Source organism: Haliotis rubra, unplaced genomic scaffold, assembly GCF_003918875.1.
Source record: "Haliotis rubra isolate DU_JTF1 unplaced genomic scaffold, ASM391887v1 Scf6, whole genome shotgun sequence".
NCBI lineage: Eukaryota > Metazoa > Mollusca > Gastropoda > Lepetellida > Haliotidae > Haliotis > Haliotis rubra.
Window position 1 is genome coordinate 1,856,092 of NW_025767301.1, and position 16,962 is coordinate 1,873,053.

General features: G+C 41.4%; 2 protein-coding genes across 2 annotated transcripts; one reads left to right on the plus strand and one right to left on the minus strand.

Moving 5' to 3' along the window:
- Nucleotides 1-2,641: 2,641 nt before the first annotated feature.
- Nucleotides 2,642-9,911, minus strand: LOC124255395 (uncharacterized protein CXorf65-like). Its single transcript, XM_046689304.1, has 5 exons — nucleotides 9,493-9,911; nucleotides 5,272-5,358; nucleotides 4,737-4,853; nucleotides 3,944-4,024; nucleotides 2,642-3,299 (listed from the first exon to the last, which is right to left on the minus strand). Exons 1-5 carry the CDS (start codon nucleotides 9,515-9,517, stop codon nucleotides 3,091-3,093), a joined length of 519 nt encoding a protein of 172 aa, XP_046545260.1. The 5' UTR covers nucleotides 9,518-9,911; the 3' UTR covers nucleotides 2,642-3,090.
- Nucleotides 9,912-12,771: 2,860 nt separating this feature from the next.
- Nucleotides 12,772-16,152, plus strand: LOC124255336. The gene is made up of 3 exons (XM_046689232.1): nucleotides 12,772-13,067; nucleotides 13,296-13,371; nucleotides 13,832-16,152. The coding sequence occupies exon 3, from the start codon at nucleotides 13,832-13,834 to the stop codon at nucleotides 14,903-14,905; it is 1,074 nt and encodes a 357-aa protein (XP_046545188.1). The 5' UTR covers nucleotides 12,772-13,067; nucleotides 13,296-13,371; the 3' UTR covers nucleotides 14,906-16,152.
- The last annotated feature ends 810 nt before the right edge of the window (nucleotides 16,153-16,962 follow it).

A 16,962-nucleotide genomic window follows, 5' to 3' on the forward strand; every position in this document is an offset into this window, starting at 1 on the left:
ATAACTCTGAGGGAAGAAATAACTCTGTTATGTTGAAAAGGAGTCCTAGTGGGTTGTGAGATTCAGTACCTGGGCAAAACAGACTTGCTTCATTTGGGGCATTTGCATTAGCGGAAGTGCTGGGCCAAAATGACAACGACACACCACTGAGTGGTGTACCTCAGCCCTGGGTTGAAGCTAGTCTGTCTCACAGTCCCTGAACCACATCATTTTCCCTACTGCCCTCCGTGCAATGCAAAAGCCCTAAATGAAGTAAGACTAGATTTCCTCTCACTGGGTCTCCTTTCCAAGTGTGAAGCCCATTTCTGGTGTCCCCCGCCGTGATGTTGCTGGAATATTGCTAAAAGCGGCGTAAAACCAAACTCAGTCAGTCAGTCAGTCTCCTTTCCAATTTAACTGGGCTTATTTCTTACTCTCAAAATTATATATATATTCAGAGGCTGGGCGTTTGTCAAGGTTGAAGCGTGTTTGGTTGAATACCGCTGTTAACAAGATTCCAGTTACACCAAGGATTCCTCTACTTCTCCTTGGATACCTGGCTGGAAGCAATGTAGACGGGACCAGACGTTCCCAGAGCCGTAGACTTCAATGACAACATAGTTTCTACCTGGGTTGATGACGGTGCTCTCTTCACCCTTGGACTGTGGAATCACTTCGAGAATACCGGCTCTAGGACAAACAACAGTCTCGAAGGATTTCACTTCCGGATCAACCGTTCTCAGTCAGAACTGACATCCCAACATTTTCAAGTTTCTTGAACTGATCTGCGGTGTGGAAAATGTAGAACGGACGAAGATTGCCCAGCTCGACTTTGGTGCTGCCCCTCCCAGAAGGAAACGAGTGTACAAAGAAATTGACAACAGATTAGATCGATTGAAAATGCAGCTTCGTCGAGCAGAGAAGACAGACTCCATTTCAGTGAAACAATCCAGTGAAATATGTGAAACCCAGTATAACAATCAATGGGAAAACAATGTGAAATACTGTCCAGTGATGACATATATTATTATTATAAGAATACATATGAATATAACATACAAAATACAAAGGTTAAGAACACAAGCTTGTTTTATATTCACCTATAGTTCACCCTGTAGTTTATATTACCCTGTAGTTCTTATGGGAGTTTACCGAGTTTTCCGACTTATTGGATCAGTCCCCCTATCCCGACATAGGTATCAGCCTATAAAATAGTGCAACCGGCCCTGACCAGGGTTGTACAAGACTGTAGTTCTTTGGGGATGTAGTGCTTATGGGAGGACACCCACCAAGGCGTGTCAGTGGTTCCAAGCGAATCTCGAAGTGATGCTGATCTGGGACATTTGCAGCTTTGATGCAACCCAGATCCCGGCCTGAGATGAAGGCATTCACCTTTCATCGCCCAGGTGTATGTCTCTGTACGTCGCTAAACAAGGATAATGTTTTCTTTATAAATGCCTGGAATATGAAACGAAAACAAATCAAAAGCCGGCTAGTGATTAGTATATACCTGGACCGTTGCTTTTCATATGTAGTTTTGACAGCTGTTTTTACGCATCTTTCAGCATCAGTCCAACACTATCGGGTAGGGAACGGTGGAGTAGCCTAGTGGTTAAAGCGTTCGCTCGTCACGCCGAAGTCCCGGGTTCGATGCCCCACATCGGTACAATGTGTGAAGCCAGTTTTTTGTGTCCCCAGCCGTGACTGGAACTACTGGCTTCTCAGTCAGTGAAATACGCTGGCGATATTAAACGCAGCAGCAACAGACACTAACCACCCGATCGAATAAAGTCGCAATCGTTGGGCATTCCTCACAATTAACCCGGAACCGGAATATAAACGGAATAACCCTTCAAAGCGGCGTAAATCCAATCGGCTACTTGCTCACAAGAGTGCCATGCATGAATCACAAGTCCTTATCAGCAACTTGACTGATATGTCGGCGTTATTGCTTACATCGGTAATTACATCATGCATGTTCGAAATACGTCCGCCGCTTCCCAGCTCTTTCATTTGAACCCCGGTTTCCAAATTATGTGGATTATCTTCATGAAATTAATTTTGTGTCTTTATATTTCCCAGTTGTAAAAGCTAGTGAAACGCACATAAAATTCACGTTAATGAATTAACGCCGAGTTGAGCAGTTCATTCTTATCTTTCTTTCTTCGTTGCTTAACGCCGCACTCCGCAATATTCCAGCTATATGGCGGCGGTCTGTAAATGGTCGAGTCAGAATTACACAATCCAGTGATCAACAGCATGAGCATCGATCTACGCAATTGGGATACGATTGCATGTGTCAACCAAGTCAGCGAGCGTAACCACCCGATCACGTTAGTCGCCTCTTACGACACGCATGGGTTACTGAAGATCAATTCTAACCCGGATCTTCAGGGGTGCTATTCTTGTCACGGGGTGTCAGTTTGAAGTGTTAGGAAACCCGAAGTTTTCAAAGTCATCGACCCTGAGCACGTTTGTGAGACCCATGAACACGGTAAGGTTATCAATTACCTAGAAACATAATTTAAGTGGATACACCGGGAATCGAACCCCTAGTCCTTTGTTTCTGGACGCCTATGGCTTGTGGAGTGTATAGGATAACTGTTTCATTCATGATTTGGGACGGTGGGGTAGCCTAGTGGTTAAAGCGTTCGCCCGTCACGCCGTAGACTCGGGTTCGATTTCCCACAGGGGCACAGTGTGTGAAGCCAAATTTTGGTGTCCCCAGCCGCGATATTGCTGGAATATTGCTAAAAGCGGCATAAAACCATACTCACTCACTCGCTCAGACATGATTAACACAACACTTGCCAAAGATGTAGGGTCTGACCACCTTGAACTCTCGCTACCAAATCACATGTATGGGCGATGGTCACAAATGGATCAAATGTTTTTATCTCATTAATTCAATATTTATCACTCAATCATTCTATGATCGTCGAAACGTCGGAATATCCTGCCGAATTCAAACATACATGGTATAAAATCGTACATCTCTTCCCACAAATTCTAACGTCATGACCGAGTGAACGTCGGGTACGTTCAACATGTCCATCTGACCAATAGTACACCGTGTCCCAGGTAGAAACTAGCTCCCCGTTTGGTACAGCGCTACTTGGTTTTGATCAATGTCCGGGAGGTTGAGCGTCGTGACATTGACTTCCTTGACGCGCTGGAACCATTAGATTTAGCTTTCGTCTTCCCGTTTTTCAGATCTTCTAAGTTGAAGTCAACGATAGAAGATCTTCGTCTGGTCTTGTTTGGCTGTGTGTTCGAGGAACCGCTTGAAGGCGTCTCCTCCTGGATCGGATTAAGTGCTTCTGAAAATATCAAAATTGTTCGTTCAAAAAGTATCATTAACAAGTATAGACCAGTTCATATTGTTCAAAATGCAATCTTTCTTGTAAAGCCTTACAAAGAAGCTTAGAGGGTCGTTTTATCTGATCCGACACCACGGCCCAAGTTTTGTCATTTCAGCTTCGAGAACAATGGAACTAAAGCGTTCGCTCGTCACGCCAAAAATCCCGTGTTCGGTTCCCCAGAGAGATATTATTCGTGAATCCCCTTTCTGTTATCCCCTGCCGTGATAATTTGGGAATATTGCTTAACCCCACATTCCCTCAGCCGATACTCAATCGCAACACTCAACACCTGCAGTGCCAATGTCCTCCTCCACTACCCATGTGAGTGAGGTTAGTAATACGCCGCTTTCAGCAATTATTCGAGTAGTATCACGGCGGTTGACACCAGCAATTGGTTTCCGCGTCACGAGCAAACGCTCCAACCACTAGGCCGATGAAGATCGGGTGACATAATGTGTGACCCACCGTGTTGTAGAATACTGACGGAATGGATAGAATTGCTTCTAACAAAATGCTTTGCCGCGCTAAGATTATTTTACAGTCGACTGTGAAATAACTGGGATATTGCCTACTGCGGCATAAAACAGCTTTCGCTCATTTACCTATAAACTCTCTGTTCGCCTTGAGACCGGCTAGCAACGGTATAAACTTCAACCTCTCCTGGTTGTCTTCTCCCTTCGAGTCTACAAATAGTTGACAAATCAACATCAGTATTACTGAAGATCAGACCAGATTCGTTTATTTTATACTTGTGGATCAGGGTCCCGATCCATAAAGTGATCGTAGTGCTGCGACAGTCTTAAGCCTATGTTAAAGTATGGGAGTTTCGATCATCTTAGTGCTACGATCGCTCTGTGGAACGGGGCCCAGGGTCCCTATCCAGGAAACGTTCGTTGCACTAGCATCATTCGTAAGCTTATGGTAAAGTATAGAGTTACGACAGGTCGTAAAGTTATGAACGCTTTGTGGATCGGGACTCAGAACCTTAAAAGGTTGGTTTGTTTGTTGTTTAACGCCGTACTAGGCAATATTGCAGGTATATGGCGGCGGTCTGTAAATAATCGAGTCTGGACCAGACAATCCAGTGATCTGGATCTTAAAGGTGTCCTCTCACGATTTAAAATAATCATAGCAACATAAGAAGTAAGTGTAGTGTATGGAAACGTGGAGTAGCAGATTACTGCACTTACGTAGCATGCACGTGTGAATGTGCGTGCGTGCGTGTGAATTAAAATATGTAAACTTCTGTCTTTCCTACCATATTTGGCCGTCATGCCACTGGCATGCAATATAACGGAAATACCGTAAAGTTTTCGGCCCAAAAACAACCCGCCAATCAAACATTCGGACAAACATATTTTGCAAATGTAAAATCAAATAAAGGCCAATACTCACGATCAACCCTGAGTAAAATGAGAGATTCTCTTCTCTTCAGGTAATCCGTTCCATAATCGTTCAGATTATTTCGTAGGTTTTTAACCCGTCCTTTTTCATCAGACAAGTCTATAATATCTGCAAACAAATGTAACGGGACACATGTTCAATGTTTAATACCCCCAATCGAGTACTGCAATGCAACCATCTGTCTAAATCGTTCGAGGAACAAAACATTTCAGTTACTTTGTTTGTTTCTTGTTCTGTTTTGAAACTGTCATTATCATTCATGACACGAATATCTCCTTGGGGGTAACGGAAAGGGGCGAGTGTTGACAAATGGAATGTGTCATTTTGAGAGTTCGTAGGTATTCACTAACAACATCTTCTATGTCATCGTACCTCGTCTACGTATGCTCATAATAGCAATCACAGGTTTGTCCGGTCTAAACTCGGTTATTTACCGAGAGTCAGTATACTGCTGGAATGGTACGTTGTTCAGCAACAAACAAACAAAGTTTCTGAAATAGTTTTTCACGTGAACATTTCGGCTTACCGCTTTCACCGCAGTCGCAGCAAGATTTGATGTGATGAAGTAGGATGTCGTTCCTACAGTTGGCGTTAAATATACGACTTCGGTGATCTGAAACATATTCAATGACAGAACTGGTAAAGTCTAGACTGAGGCGAGACAGAAACATGAAAAAACACCTCTCGTCATCTATTAAAAAAACACAGACATGGATGGAAAATTCTCAGATTTTATGGATGCATCGTTTAATACGTCCACCCGTTAACTCCATGTTTTACATGCTTCGCAGAACTGCATTGTGTTTTTAACCTCGATCCTCACTGAAAATTTAGGATATAGTCGGTTTGATTGTTGTTTAACGCCACACTCAGCAGTATACCAGCTGTATATGGAAGCGCATCGATCTACGCAATCGGGATACGAGGACATGTGTCAACCAAGTCAGCGAGTCTGATCCCGTTAGTCATGTCTTACTACAAGCAGTGACCATATGGGCTGCTGAAGACCATTTATAACCCGGATCTTCAAGGGTGGAGAGTTAAATAATCGAATATTTACTGATATGTATGATGTTTTCCTCCAATTGATATGGGGATCCTGATTTGAAGAATTTCTTTAGACGGTTTCATAAACATAGTTATTCTGGCTTATTCAACAAGAAAATATATAACAGAAATGACTCTCAGTTCTGTTTATGTTGGAAATAAATAATTATAATTGAGCTCCCAAAGAATAAATAGAATAATTTGGCTCAGAACCTTTCAGTCTCCGATATTTTCAAGTTGAATGTAATGATATAGCGGACATGAAGTCCAAACTGGGATTCGAACCACAGATCTACTATGACTGATCCGAAGTCCACATGTCCAAAACGGTTTACCCTGTTAGCAAGCTGACTAGGTAAAGATCTGTGGATGACTCCAAGCCCTGCTACAGAAGGCATGTCCCGGGCCGCATAGTAAGGTACTGAGGCGTATGTTGCTCAAAAGGGCGATTGGGTAGCCTTAGTGGGTAAAGCGTAGCTCGTCACGCCGAAGACGAAGTTCGATTCCCCGTATGGGTACAATCTGTGAGGCCAATGTCTGGTGTCCCCCACAATGGTATTGATGGAAAATTGCTTTTAAACAATACTCACTCACTTATTTTGTAATGTGCTCAGTCATACGTCGGGCGCCAGTGTAGTGGCTATGAAAGTTCCGAGTCCTATACTGGGATTCGAAGCACAGATCGTCTGATCCGAAGTTAATAATAATAATACTAATGGAAATTTATATAGCGCTAAATCCGACCACTAAGTGGGTGCTCAAAGCGCTACAAAATAATAATAATGTTTGAATAGAGTTAATAGTGCAGTGAAAAGAGATGCGTTTTAAGATGTGATTTGAACGCAGCAAAAGATTAGGCAGTTTTAAGGCGAGGGGCAGTTCATTCCACAGCGATGGAGCGCAAACACTGAAAGAACGCTTTCCATAAGAGGCCAGTCTATAAGAAGGAGTTTTCAAAAAGAATCTGCTTTCAGATAGCAGTTGACTGGATGGTTTGTAGGGGGTTAGCAGTTCACTTAGATATTCTGGTGACAAGCCTTTTAGACTCTTGAATGTGATACAGAGTACTTTAAACACTATCCTCGCCTCAACCGGAAGCCAGTGTAATGACTTGAGTATCGGCGTAATGTGAGAGTACTTTGAGGCACGTGTAAATGCCGCTACATTTTGGACTTTTTGATGTCTCCTCAGAGATTCTTTACTGATGCCTAGAAGCAAACTGTTCGCATAGTCCAACCTCGAGAGTACCAAACACTGTAAGAGATGATAAAAACAGGTCTTGCACAAATTGTCAACTTGATAATCCATGGACAACTCGGAGTCAAAATAGACACCAAGGTTTTTCACCCGGGATGAAAAGTCTACAACAGAGTTGCCAATCACAAGTTTTAAGTTCTTGTCAGTTGACATCTGAAGCTGTTGCTTAGAGCCTACCAACATAGCCTCAGTTTTTCCATCATTAAGTTTCAGTTTGCTACATGTCATCCAAGATTTTATCTCTGATGCACATACACTTGTTTTCTGAAGGGATTCAGCAACTTGTGAAACTTCAAAACTATCCAGGACTTGAGTATCATCTGCATATGATTGGTGACCGAGATCATGCCGTTTTATGATCCCACCAAGTTGATTCGTATATATCACAAAGAGTAACGGACCCAGAACCGATCCCTGTGGTACTCCACATGTAAGATTGGCACAGCAAGATTGTTCGTCTCCTTTGATAACATGCTGACTTCCAAGTCTTGAACACCAAGAATGTTCATCTCATCCTTGACCCGTTGGAGAAGCTGTTGATGATCCACTGTGTCAAACGCCGCTGAGAGATCCAATAATGTAAGAGACGCCATATGGCCCTTGTCAACCTTGGTCCTCAGTTCATTCAGTACCCGCAATAATGCTGTCTCGGTACTGTGATTGGTGCGATAAGCAGACTGAAAGTCATCCAGCAGTTAAAAGATAGAAGCCATGTCGGCATATCCAAAGAGGTTAACCATGTGAGCAGGTTGACAAGGAGACAAGGTAAGGATCTCATCTGTGGGATAACTCAACGCCCTGTAGACTAACGCGTAGTCTCTGAATATATATATTTTTGACAGTAACAAATAAGGAGCCCCAGTGAGATGGGAAATTCAGAACCTGAGGAAATCCAGACTTGCTTCATTTAGGGCGTTAGCATTGCATCGAGGGCTAGACAGTAGGGAAAACAACGTGGCTCAGGGACTGTGAGACAGACTAAACACCCTGCAGCAATGCAATAAATTTTTCGGTCCGATCACGTATTCCACCTGTGAAATATCTGTGTAAACAAGCCTACAATGGACATTCAATCATACAGACATCACATGCAATAGAGACGTGTTTGTTACGAAGTAGTTTAAAAGTAGCCCTTGTAATACGCAATACTATTGGCGTTAGGTAATTGCTAAGACCTACTGCCTACTGTCTAATCCAGTCACACAGTTCATGGTTGACACGCCACCGACGTATTCCTGGGGATCAGACAGGTTGATCTGGTTTCATGGATAAGTCATGGATTATATAATGGTCACTTGACCGTACGTCAGTAATCCGCCATGAATGCCTATCAAGTAGCTTACCGTTTAAATCCTCCGAAGGTCGGACAGCATTGAAGCAGTCCAGCGCATCAAAACAACACAAGAGGCAGTCATTACAAAGACGACATGAAGATACATTTTGGTGTTTTAATGAGTGCTAAACTATTTTACTGTGTTTTCAGGTAAAATGACCATGAACGGATCAGTTATAGTGTCCATGCATTGGAAAACATATAGCCATCCTTTTAGGTTGATGAATCCACTTGACACAAACAGGGAGTTTTCCCCTCCTTCAGAATTAATGATTCCGCATCAGTGCTTGCTTGGAGCCGGTCTGTCAGTCTGGACCAGAAAATCCAGTGATCAACAGAATGAGCATCAATCATTGAGATACGATGACTTGTATCAACCAACTCAGTGAGCCTGATCACCCGATCCCGTTAGTCGCCCTCTTACGACTTCATGGGTGCATAATATAAATTAACGAAAGCGATAGGTTTGCTACCCTCGCAAATTAGACAATCCAGTGATTGTCACTCTAAGAACCAAGACAGACTGACCACCCAGTGCATTAAGCTAGATCTTCAGAGCAGAAGTTGCCTGGAACCATTTCAAACCTGGAAAATACATTTGACTAGCAAACTATAAATAATCTGTTTTCCAAAAATGTATTATCAGGACGTATCATTTTGGTTCTGAGAATTCCTATTATACGCATTCGAGAATGTGTTGAGTACGGCAGACACCAAATCCGTAGAAATCTCATTAAAATATGAAAAAGTTCGATTTATCCGAGGTTTGATACAAATTGGGGATTGGGTGGAGTTTATAGGATGATTTAACTCCACAAGAGGGACATCCGCGGAAGTGTATGACATCACATTTTAAGACTTATAACCACTGCTTTAAAGAAACGACACCCCTACAAACAATGTATATATACACTGAGGGAAACAAATAATGGAACGCATGAAAGCACAAATGTTTCTTATTCTTTTCCAAGTTTCTTCACAAGCTTTGTAGTGCACTGTGGGTGCGAATCTGAGAATAGAGAAACACTGCGGAAAAAGGTGTATTCCCTTGTTTGTTTCCCTCAGTATATGTTGAGATAAACTACAAAACATGTTCCTCTATATACTTACCTCCATATCTGACGGTCACAAACATGGTTTCACAGAAGCGTTCCTTTCACTTGCCAAAACGAAACAACACCAAAGTGATAATGTGAGCCAAAACAAGAATTCTAGAAATTATGTTCTCCCAGATTAAGTTAGGTGAATCCTTCTTCAACAAAGCGTTTCTTCTTCTCTTCCTTGTCCAAGACCTCAAAAGCCTTGCGACCATAACATCTTTTCTCCAAGCCGTATGTCCATATTTTACCCTAATCCATTCATTTCAGTGAGTAAGGCAGTGCCTGGCGTAAGTGAAAATAGTATTGATTAACATAGTGACAAAGGCATATCGTGTTTGGTACACATTCCGCAAGGTGTTACAGTATCGGATCCCGTGTCGCACACTCGAGAAATAACATGGTATAACACACCACATTGCCTGATCGCACGCTTTGGGGAATGGAATTACTGTGGTGTTTGGGCGAAATGTTTCTATGTGTCAAGAACGCTGTTTCAGTTTTGAACATATTTTCTTTCGTGATGAGGCGTTGAGTTGAATCACAGGCAAATTGTAGCCCACTTAGGGTTGCGCAACAAGAGAAAATGACCAGTCTTTCCATATGCGAGCGAAGCATATGGAAAGACTGGCCATTATCACTTTGTTGCGCAAACCTAAGTGCGCTACAATTTGCCTGTAGTTGAATACACACAAGAGATGGCGGTCCATGGTACCTTCTTCCAGGTTCTTTTCTTCACATGAAGCCTTTGGTTTGTTAATACTAAATTTAATTACCTTTAGAATTGGACTTTGACAAGACAAGTTGGTCGTAAGAAGCGAACGAGATCGGTTGATTATGCTCGCTTACTTGATTGATGTATGTCATCGTGTCCCCTTGTGTAGATTGTTGCTCATGATATCAATCACTGGTTTGCGTGGTCCAGACTCTATTCATTACAGACCGTCGTCATACATGTTTGTTGATGACGAGAGTTCGGGTTAAAAGCTATACGAAATCAAGCCTTCCTTCTTGCTTGCCTAGCTTGCCTCTAGCGACACATTCCGGAAATTCCTCTTGTCATGAATTTCCAAATTTCTGCTTTGTCAACCCAAGGGTCCACACCTTTGTAATCACTCTAATGGAAACATCAGATTTGAGGTCCGTATCATCACGTACATTAAAGAGTGATAGACAATTACTCTTTCTTAATCATTGTCGACAGAAAGTTTTGAAAATATGGTATGCAAAGTTGAAGGCAGCACAATGTAGGGTTGCCGTTTCCACGTTCTCAAAGTGTATAAAGCAATCATTTTGATGATTTTTCCCATCAAAATTCAAGTCATGTATATAACGCTATTAAATATGCGGATAACCTTGCTCTACCTTGAAAATACGGGATGATTATGCTCAATAAATTTCCTCTGAGCTGTTAATTGTTCATATCCACCGAAATATTAAACTATCTAAATAATACCTTCCATGGAAACCTATGCTCAAGATTACAGTGTTGCAGTGGACTGACCACTAAACTAACGCTAAGATAATTCGCCCGAACACACCTTGTAAGAGGCTGCTATCAAAGCCACAACCAGTGGGTTTCACAGGTCATTTTCCCACCTGTATTTTGGTAATAACCGATTAATCGATCCACTTATTGATTACTCGCTATCGCCGACCCTCGACATTAACCCTTACTGGTTTTTATTGCTTGTTCTCAGACCGTAAACATGGCTGATAAATCAGTATTGGACTCGAGGTTGTGTTATTGGGCTATAAATAACACTCTCGTGTATTGCAATAAACAAATAAATAATAATTGTGTCAGTTTATATTCATACAAATTGCTTATCATGTCAAGAAGGCTAAACCCCGTTAACCCTACGTTATCAATGCTTCAACGAGATGTATGAAGTATAGTTTCACTACAGCGGAGAAATGAACAAGAAAACGCGTTGCTATGAGCGGCTAAAATAGGACATAATTAAATACCTGCCACATAAGTAATATAAAATTGGTTATAAATGGCACAATTTCAAGTCATTGTATAAAGACATATTTGAAGGAACATATTTTTTAAGATTTGAAGACGATATGTTTGGAGTGAAGACATGTACCACTGTTGCAAGAATAAGCAACACATAATATAATGTATGTGCAGCAAAACGTATGAAATCACACATACATTTAGACCCATAATTGCACCATGAGTGTCCTAAATGGTTTGAATATGTCCAGAGGTGTTCATTGTTAATATGGTATTTGTTTCAAAATACTTTTTAAAACATGTCAAGCATAAATCTGCAGTAATTAACATATAAACCTACACTGCAGTTGATATGCGTATAACCCATATATATGTTGCAATGATTTACGTTATAAGTGGCTGTAATCTTGAGAATCTAGGCAGCCACAGGATCAGAAGAAAACAGATATGTTTTAGGGGGGTCGGTTAAGTGTTATTTTAACCTTGTTCGGTTGTGTTAACTCCTATCTAAGTAACCAATCTTGACGTTAGGGTCGGTGAAAGCCAGATAAGAACTTGATCCCACCCTCTCTAAATTCTCCCTCCCCAGGGACGAGTTGTCGTAGCACGCTCGCGTATGCCACACAATATCGCCTTGCTTTGAGAAAGTCGACGATAGATTCCAAGATTGTCTGTGACCTATACTAGTAATCAGTATTCTTAAACAGCTCCTCTTTTTAAAGTAGAGAGCAGCATAAACTCTATTTCAGGCTGATAGATATAAAGGCATCGTAGTCGTCAGGAGAGAAATACAAAAACACCTCATTTTGTAGCGACAAATCGTATTGGTAAAGACGTAACATTTATTAAATGTACAGTTGAATACATTCTATAAGTAATAAAACTCTTCCAAAGGCTTAAATTGTAAGAAAGTGGGTCACGTGTTAAGTATGCAATGTTGGACATACGCATGCCTGAATTGTGTTTGTGTCAGTGTCGGTGAATTGCCTTAGAGCTATATTCGCTTTACAGTTTTGCTTTAACCTTCAATCATATGTTGCAGTATCTACCAGTATAGTTGGTGATAATCAACGAAAACCTTCAAAGATTCCATACCGATTTCCAAATATCAAGAGAAAAAGTTTGACAAAAAAAGGATACAAATTGTATACCTGCGTCTCGTGCTCAGCATGTATAAGCTGTGGCCTATTCACTAACATCAAACCTGTACTTCTCTTTACTGTCGTCATCAGTTTTACTGGTCCCCATTTAACCTTTGTTCATGAGAGTGATCTCCCTTGTTTCACGTTCACGTTCGGAAAATCGCTACGCGTACATTCTGTTATTTACACGAACTTTAGGTATACCTATCAGTATGAACTAGTGATAGGCGGTTTATTTAGCAATGGTCTGTGTTCGTAAAGACTCTGAACAGCCCCCATAAATCTTAACGCTATTGTAACGCACTCTTTCTCCGTCGGGGAGGTACATTCTGTTACTAACGATACACAGATAGCGTTGCTATGATGCCATTTTGGATTTCCATATCTGGTTACCCTGAGCCATTGTCGTATTTGATTGCGTTCGGCGATTAGACGAAGTCATCTCCCCTGACAACTGTGTTCAGTCAAGATCGACACAAGGTAGATTTTATGTTGGTTATGCTCCTTGGGGTTTGTTCCTCAATTTACACGTTTGACCAAGGTCAAATATTTCAACTAACACAAGACTATTCGGAGAGTGGGTCTTTCGGACTGTTCCTTTAGCTTCGGCTGAACTCTTAGACAAATAAAGATCTAAGCCTAAGTAAAGTAACACGGTGTTGAATTTGCTGATATTCATATTGTAATAAATAAGTAATTCCTTTACAGTCACTGAACTATATGCCAGAGTTCTGTAGACTTGACTGTTCGACTCGCGGGAGGACAGAAGTGGTCCTTACTACAGGTGAGTTTATGGCGCCCCCACACCTCCTTCAGAATCCCCACTGGGTCCCATGACTACTGCGACTAGCGATTACTCGAAACAACTAAGCTGTAGCCATCGCAGTGCTGCAAGTGACAGCTCTCTTCTGTTACGCCGGATGCTGAGCGCCAATAAGCAGTATCCCGGAAACCGTTGTGCAATTAGCTGGATGCCATGCCATGACATGTTTATCTGTATTCAGTGTTGAAATATCATTTCTATTTATCAGCATGGTCAGAGTTAGTCCCAAATAAGGTGCAAGAAAATATATTGGTCCCAACAATACAATTGTTGAAGATAGTTTTATTTCATACCAATGAAACATCATTTCTAAGGACATGATTTACAGACATGTAATAATCTGTACGAAGCAGTAAAACCTACCCTATATTACAGTAAACAGTTTGTACATTTTGTGATACAGTATATTTACATGTTTCAGATGATGATGTCATCTTCAGAGGGTTTGCAGACCTATCATGATCTTTGCCTGGATCACAGAGTTGAGATGTTTCTGGAGAAGCAGATTGGACAGTCTGTGGAACTGGACTTCTACAATCAATACAAGATGCTCAAACCTTGTTCTGTGAGGCCATCTGTGTCTGACTCTGCTCTCCTCACCAATGGTCTTAGAATTCATGAAAGTGTTGACATGTACATTACTGCTGCAAGAAAACTGGATGAAATAAGGAGAAAGAAGTTTCCCTTTCTCACCACAGGAATTGCGTTCAAATGTTCATATAACCCTGGGAAGTCTTTCTCTGACTCTGATCTATGTCTTGTCATTACATCCGACAGCAGTATCAGCCTCCAGTCCAGCTCAAGTGTGAGTGTGAACCATGGACAGGAACAGGAAGACTTTGAACCACAGCCAGGACCCAGTGGTTATGTGCCTGAGGCAGGAAGATTTAAGAACTTGAAGCCTCAGTCTGGTCCTAACTGTTCTGGATGTTCTAGCACACACTCTCTGTACAGTACAGAAAGTGAAGTGAATGTCTTCTTCGATGAGTACATGGTCAATATGCATGATATGAATGCCCACAACTGGGCTGACTTTGATGATGATCACTCAGTGTCCGCTGTGTCCAGTCAGGAATCTAACCTATCTGCTGTATCAAGTGTTTTGTCATTGCACATGGACTACAACCAGTGGGACTGGAATGAGAAAGATGAACTTGTTGGGCCTCTTGGTGACGATGGATGGGCAATTGGAGCAGCAGAGGTTATCATTGATGTTGATGACACTCTTGAGTTCAACACACAATATCCTTCTCTGCAAACTCAGAGTGAGAGACAATCTTCCGATGTTCCCCACAGGACACCCAGTGAGTCAATGTTGTGTGACAGGAAGAGGAAATACTATGATGAGCTGATGAGTGATGGTGATCATCCCAGGAAGAGGCCACGAGCATCTGTCAGTGACACAGCAGTGCCCAGTCCTCCTCAAGATCCAGAGGCACCACACCTGCCCAGAAGAACTATAAGAGCAGTTCGTCGCAGGTTACCCAGAGAATGAAATGAGTGTTATGTACAATGAACATGAGTGTTTTGTTTGTGACTGTCTTGTGCTATGCTGTAAACGTTGTAAAATGTTATGGTCTTCATCAGTGTTCCTTGTGTTGTCTGCAATTCTTGTAAACCAAGGCAAACCCTTATAGTCATAAACCACTCTGTTTATCAATGGTCAAATTATAACCAGATCTAAAGGGTATTATGTCAGGTTACTCCCAGTGATATATACCCTGGCGATCTTGGGGAGCCATGTAAAGACCACTTAACCTCGAAAATGCCCCAGACGTCCCTATTACCGTTTAGGTAACTCTGAACTGTGACCAGACCACACAGTTCATGGGTCTGCTTTCCCTGTACTGTAGAAGGCTCAGATCTATATAACTTTTCGAGGCCGTTTCGACTCCCCCATAAGTCTAGGTATCCCTGAAGCTGGTCTGCGCCACGACCACTAGCCACTCAAAGGTAGGTCGTGATGGACTTCCTGGTCATTCAAAGTATCCCTTGTTCTGGATCTCCTTCAGCCACCGATCTGTGCCGAAACATGCGCTATAGTGGAGGAGGATGTGGAGGCAGATTAACCATTGGTTTATTTGGACAACGTATATCCACCAACTAAAACAAATATGTATCAGAAAGCGGTACTTTGGCTGATTGTAGTAAAGACAGCTAATTTTTACCCTTCTGGACAGATATGCTGTAAACAAATTTTGACATACTGTAACAGTTTGTTCTCACAGAATTCAACCTCGTTTCCAAAAGAATGTATCCCCACTCTTGCTATGTATTAGTCACTAGGACCACATACTAGCTACGGGAATATTATCATTATCAAATCTTTAATCTCACTTTTATCACGCGGGAAATGCCCATTTGAAAACTTACTAAATTTCCTTGACAAGTAAAATAATACATTTAAGGACTGATCTGGTATGAATTCAAAAGGAAATCAGGGGAGTAAGGCTTTCTATCTCAGGAATAGTTAGGATTTACACCATAGCCCTTTGAATGGAACAAAGCACAATCGGTCATATTCTTGAGATACAAAATAAATTAATACAACTTGAGACATAATAAAAACTTGCTTTGTTCTATATATTCTTACTGATATCTAGAGTCAAACGTTTGCATAATACATAGTACTTTGTGTAAAACAACTAAGTACAATATATCTCATCTTCAGATACCTTTTTTTCAAAGGTGATCAATACCAGTTGTCTTTGTTAACTGTATAATAAACTGTTTTGTACTTAATCCCTTATTGCTTATTTGTTGATAATCAATTCCACGAACCTATAAAAATACCCAGTCTATGTGTATTTCTTCAGTCATAATTGAGTGATGGACGTTGTTCCCATTATGTGCCAATCACAACGTTTCCTGTAACATCTAATGCCCATACACGTCTCATGTTTCCATAGCAGGCCTATATTGGTTTTCCATCACATTTGCATTAGAGGGTCGTTAAATGAAATAAATCACTGTCGTAAAAAGCCTGGCTACCTCAGAGTTGTTCCTCGGCATCAATCCAGAGTCAATCAGACTTCGGGAAGAATTATGTGATTCATCTTTCACTGCACTCTTGATTGGATGTATTTGTGCGATCTGTTCTCGTACGGAAGACAAAAATATACAACTGGATCAACACTGTTGAAATGTGTTTAATGAACTTTTGAAGAATTTTTTTTTTTAAATATGAAACATCTCACAAATTGTACACCGGGAAATATTCTTTTAGAAATAGGTTGACAACAAGACGTCAATCAGGTATATAATGTAACACAGGCTAGAACTGTTTGTTTGTTCATTATTGCCACTCTTAGCAATAACCAGGCTATATCTAGCTATCAAAACAGCTAAGGTTAGTAAAACTCGAGTACATGTTAGTAGTGACCCCAGACATGGTTATTATTAACCAAGTAAGAAAGTCTAACATTCTCATCCAAGTCTGCTCGTACAAGTACATGTATATGTATCTGAGGACCTATTCTAACACTGAGGGGGCGGTGGGGTAGCCTAGTGGTTAAAGCGTTGGCTCGTCACGCCGAAGACCCGGGTTCGAAT

Excerpts from the sequence above, each read along its gene's own strand:
- LOC124255395 (XM_046689304.1), bottom strand. The coding sequence starts at position 9,517 with ATGTTTGTGACCGTCAGATATGGAG. Across the intron at positions 5,359-9,492 it reads TGTGACCGTCAGATATGGAG|ATCACCGAAGTCGTATATTT; the intron begins GTAAGTATATAG and ends AATATGTTTCAG. Across the intron at positions 4,854-5,271 it reads CTGCGACTGCGGTGAAAGCG|ATATTATAGACTTGTCTGAT; the intron begins GTAAGCCGAAAT and ends ATTTGTTTGCAG.
- LOC124255336 (XM_046689232.1), top strand. The coding sequence starts at position 13,832 with ATGATGATGTCATCTTCAGAGGGTTTGCAGACCTATCATGATCTTTGC.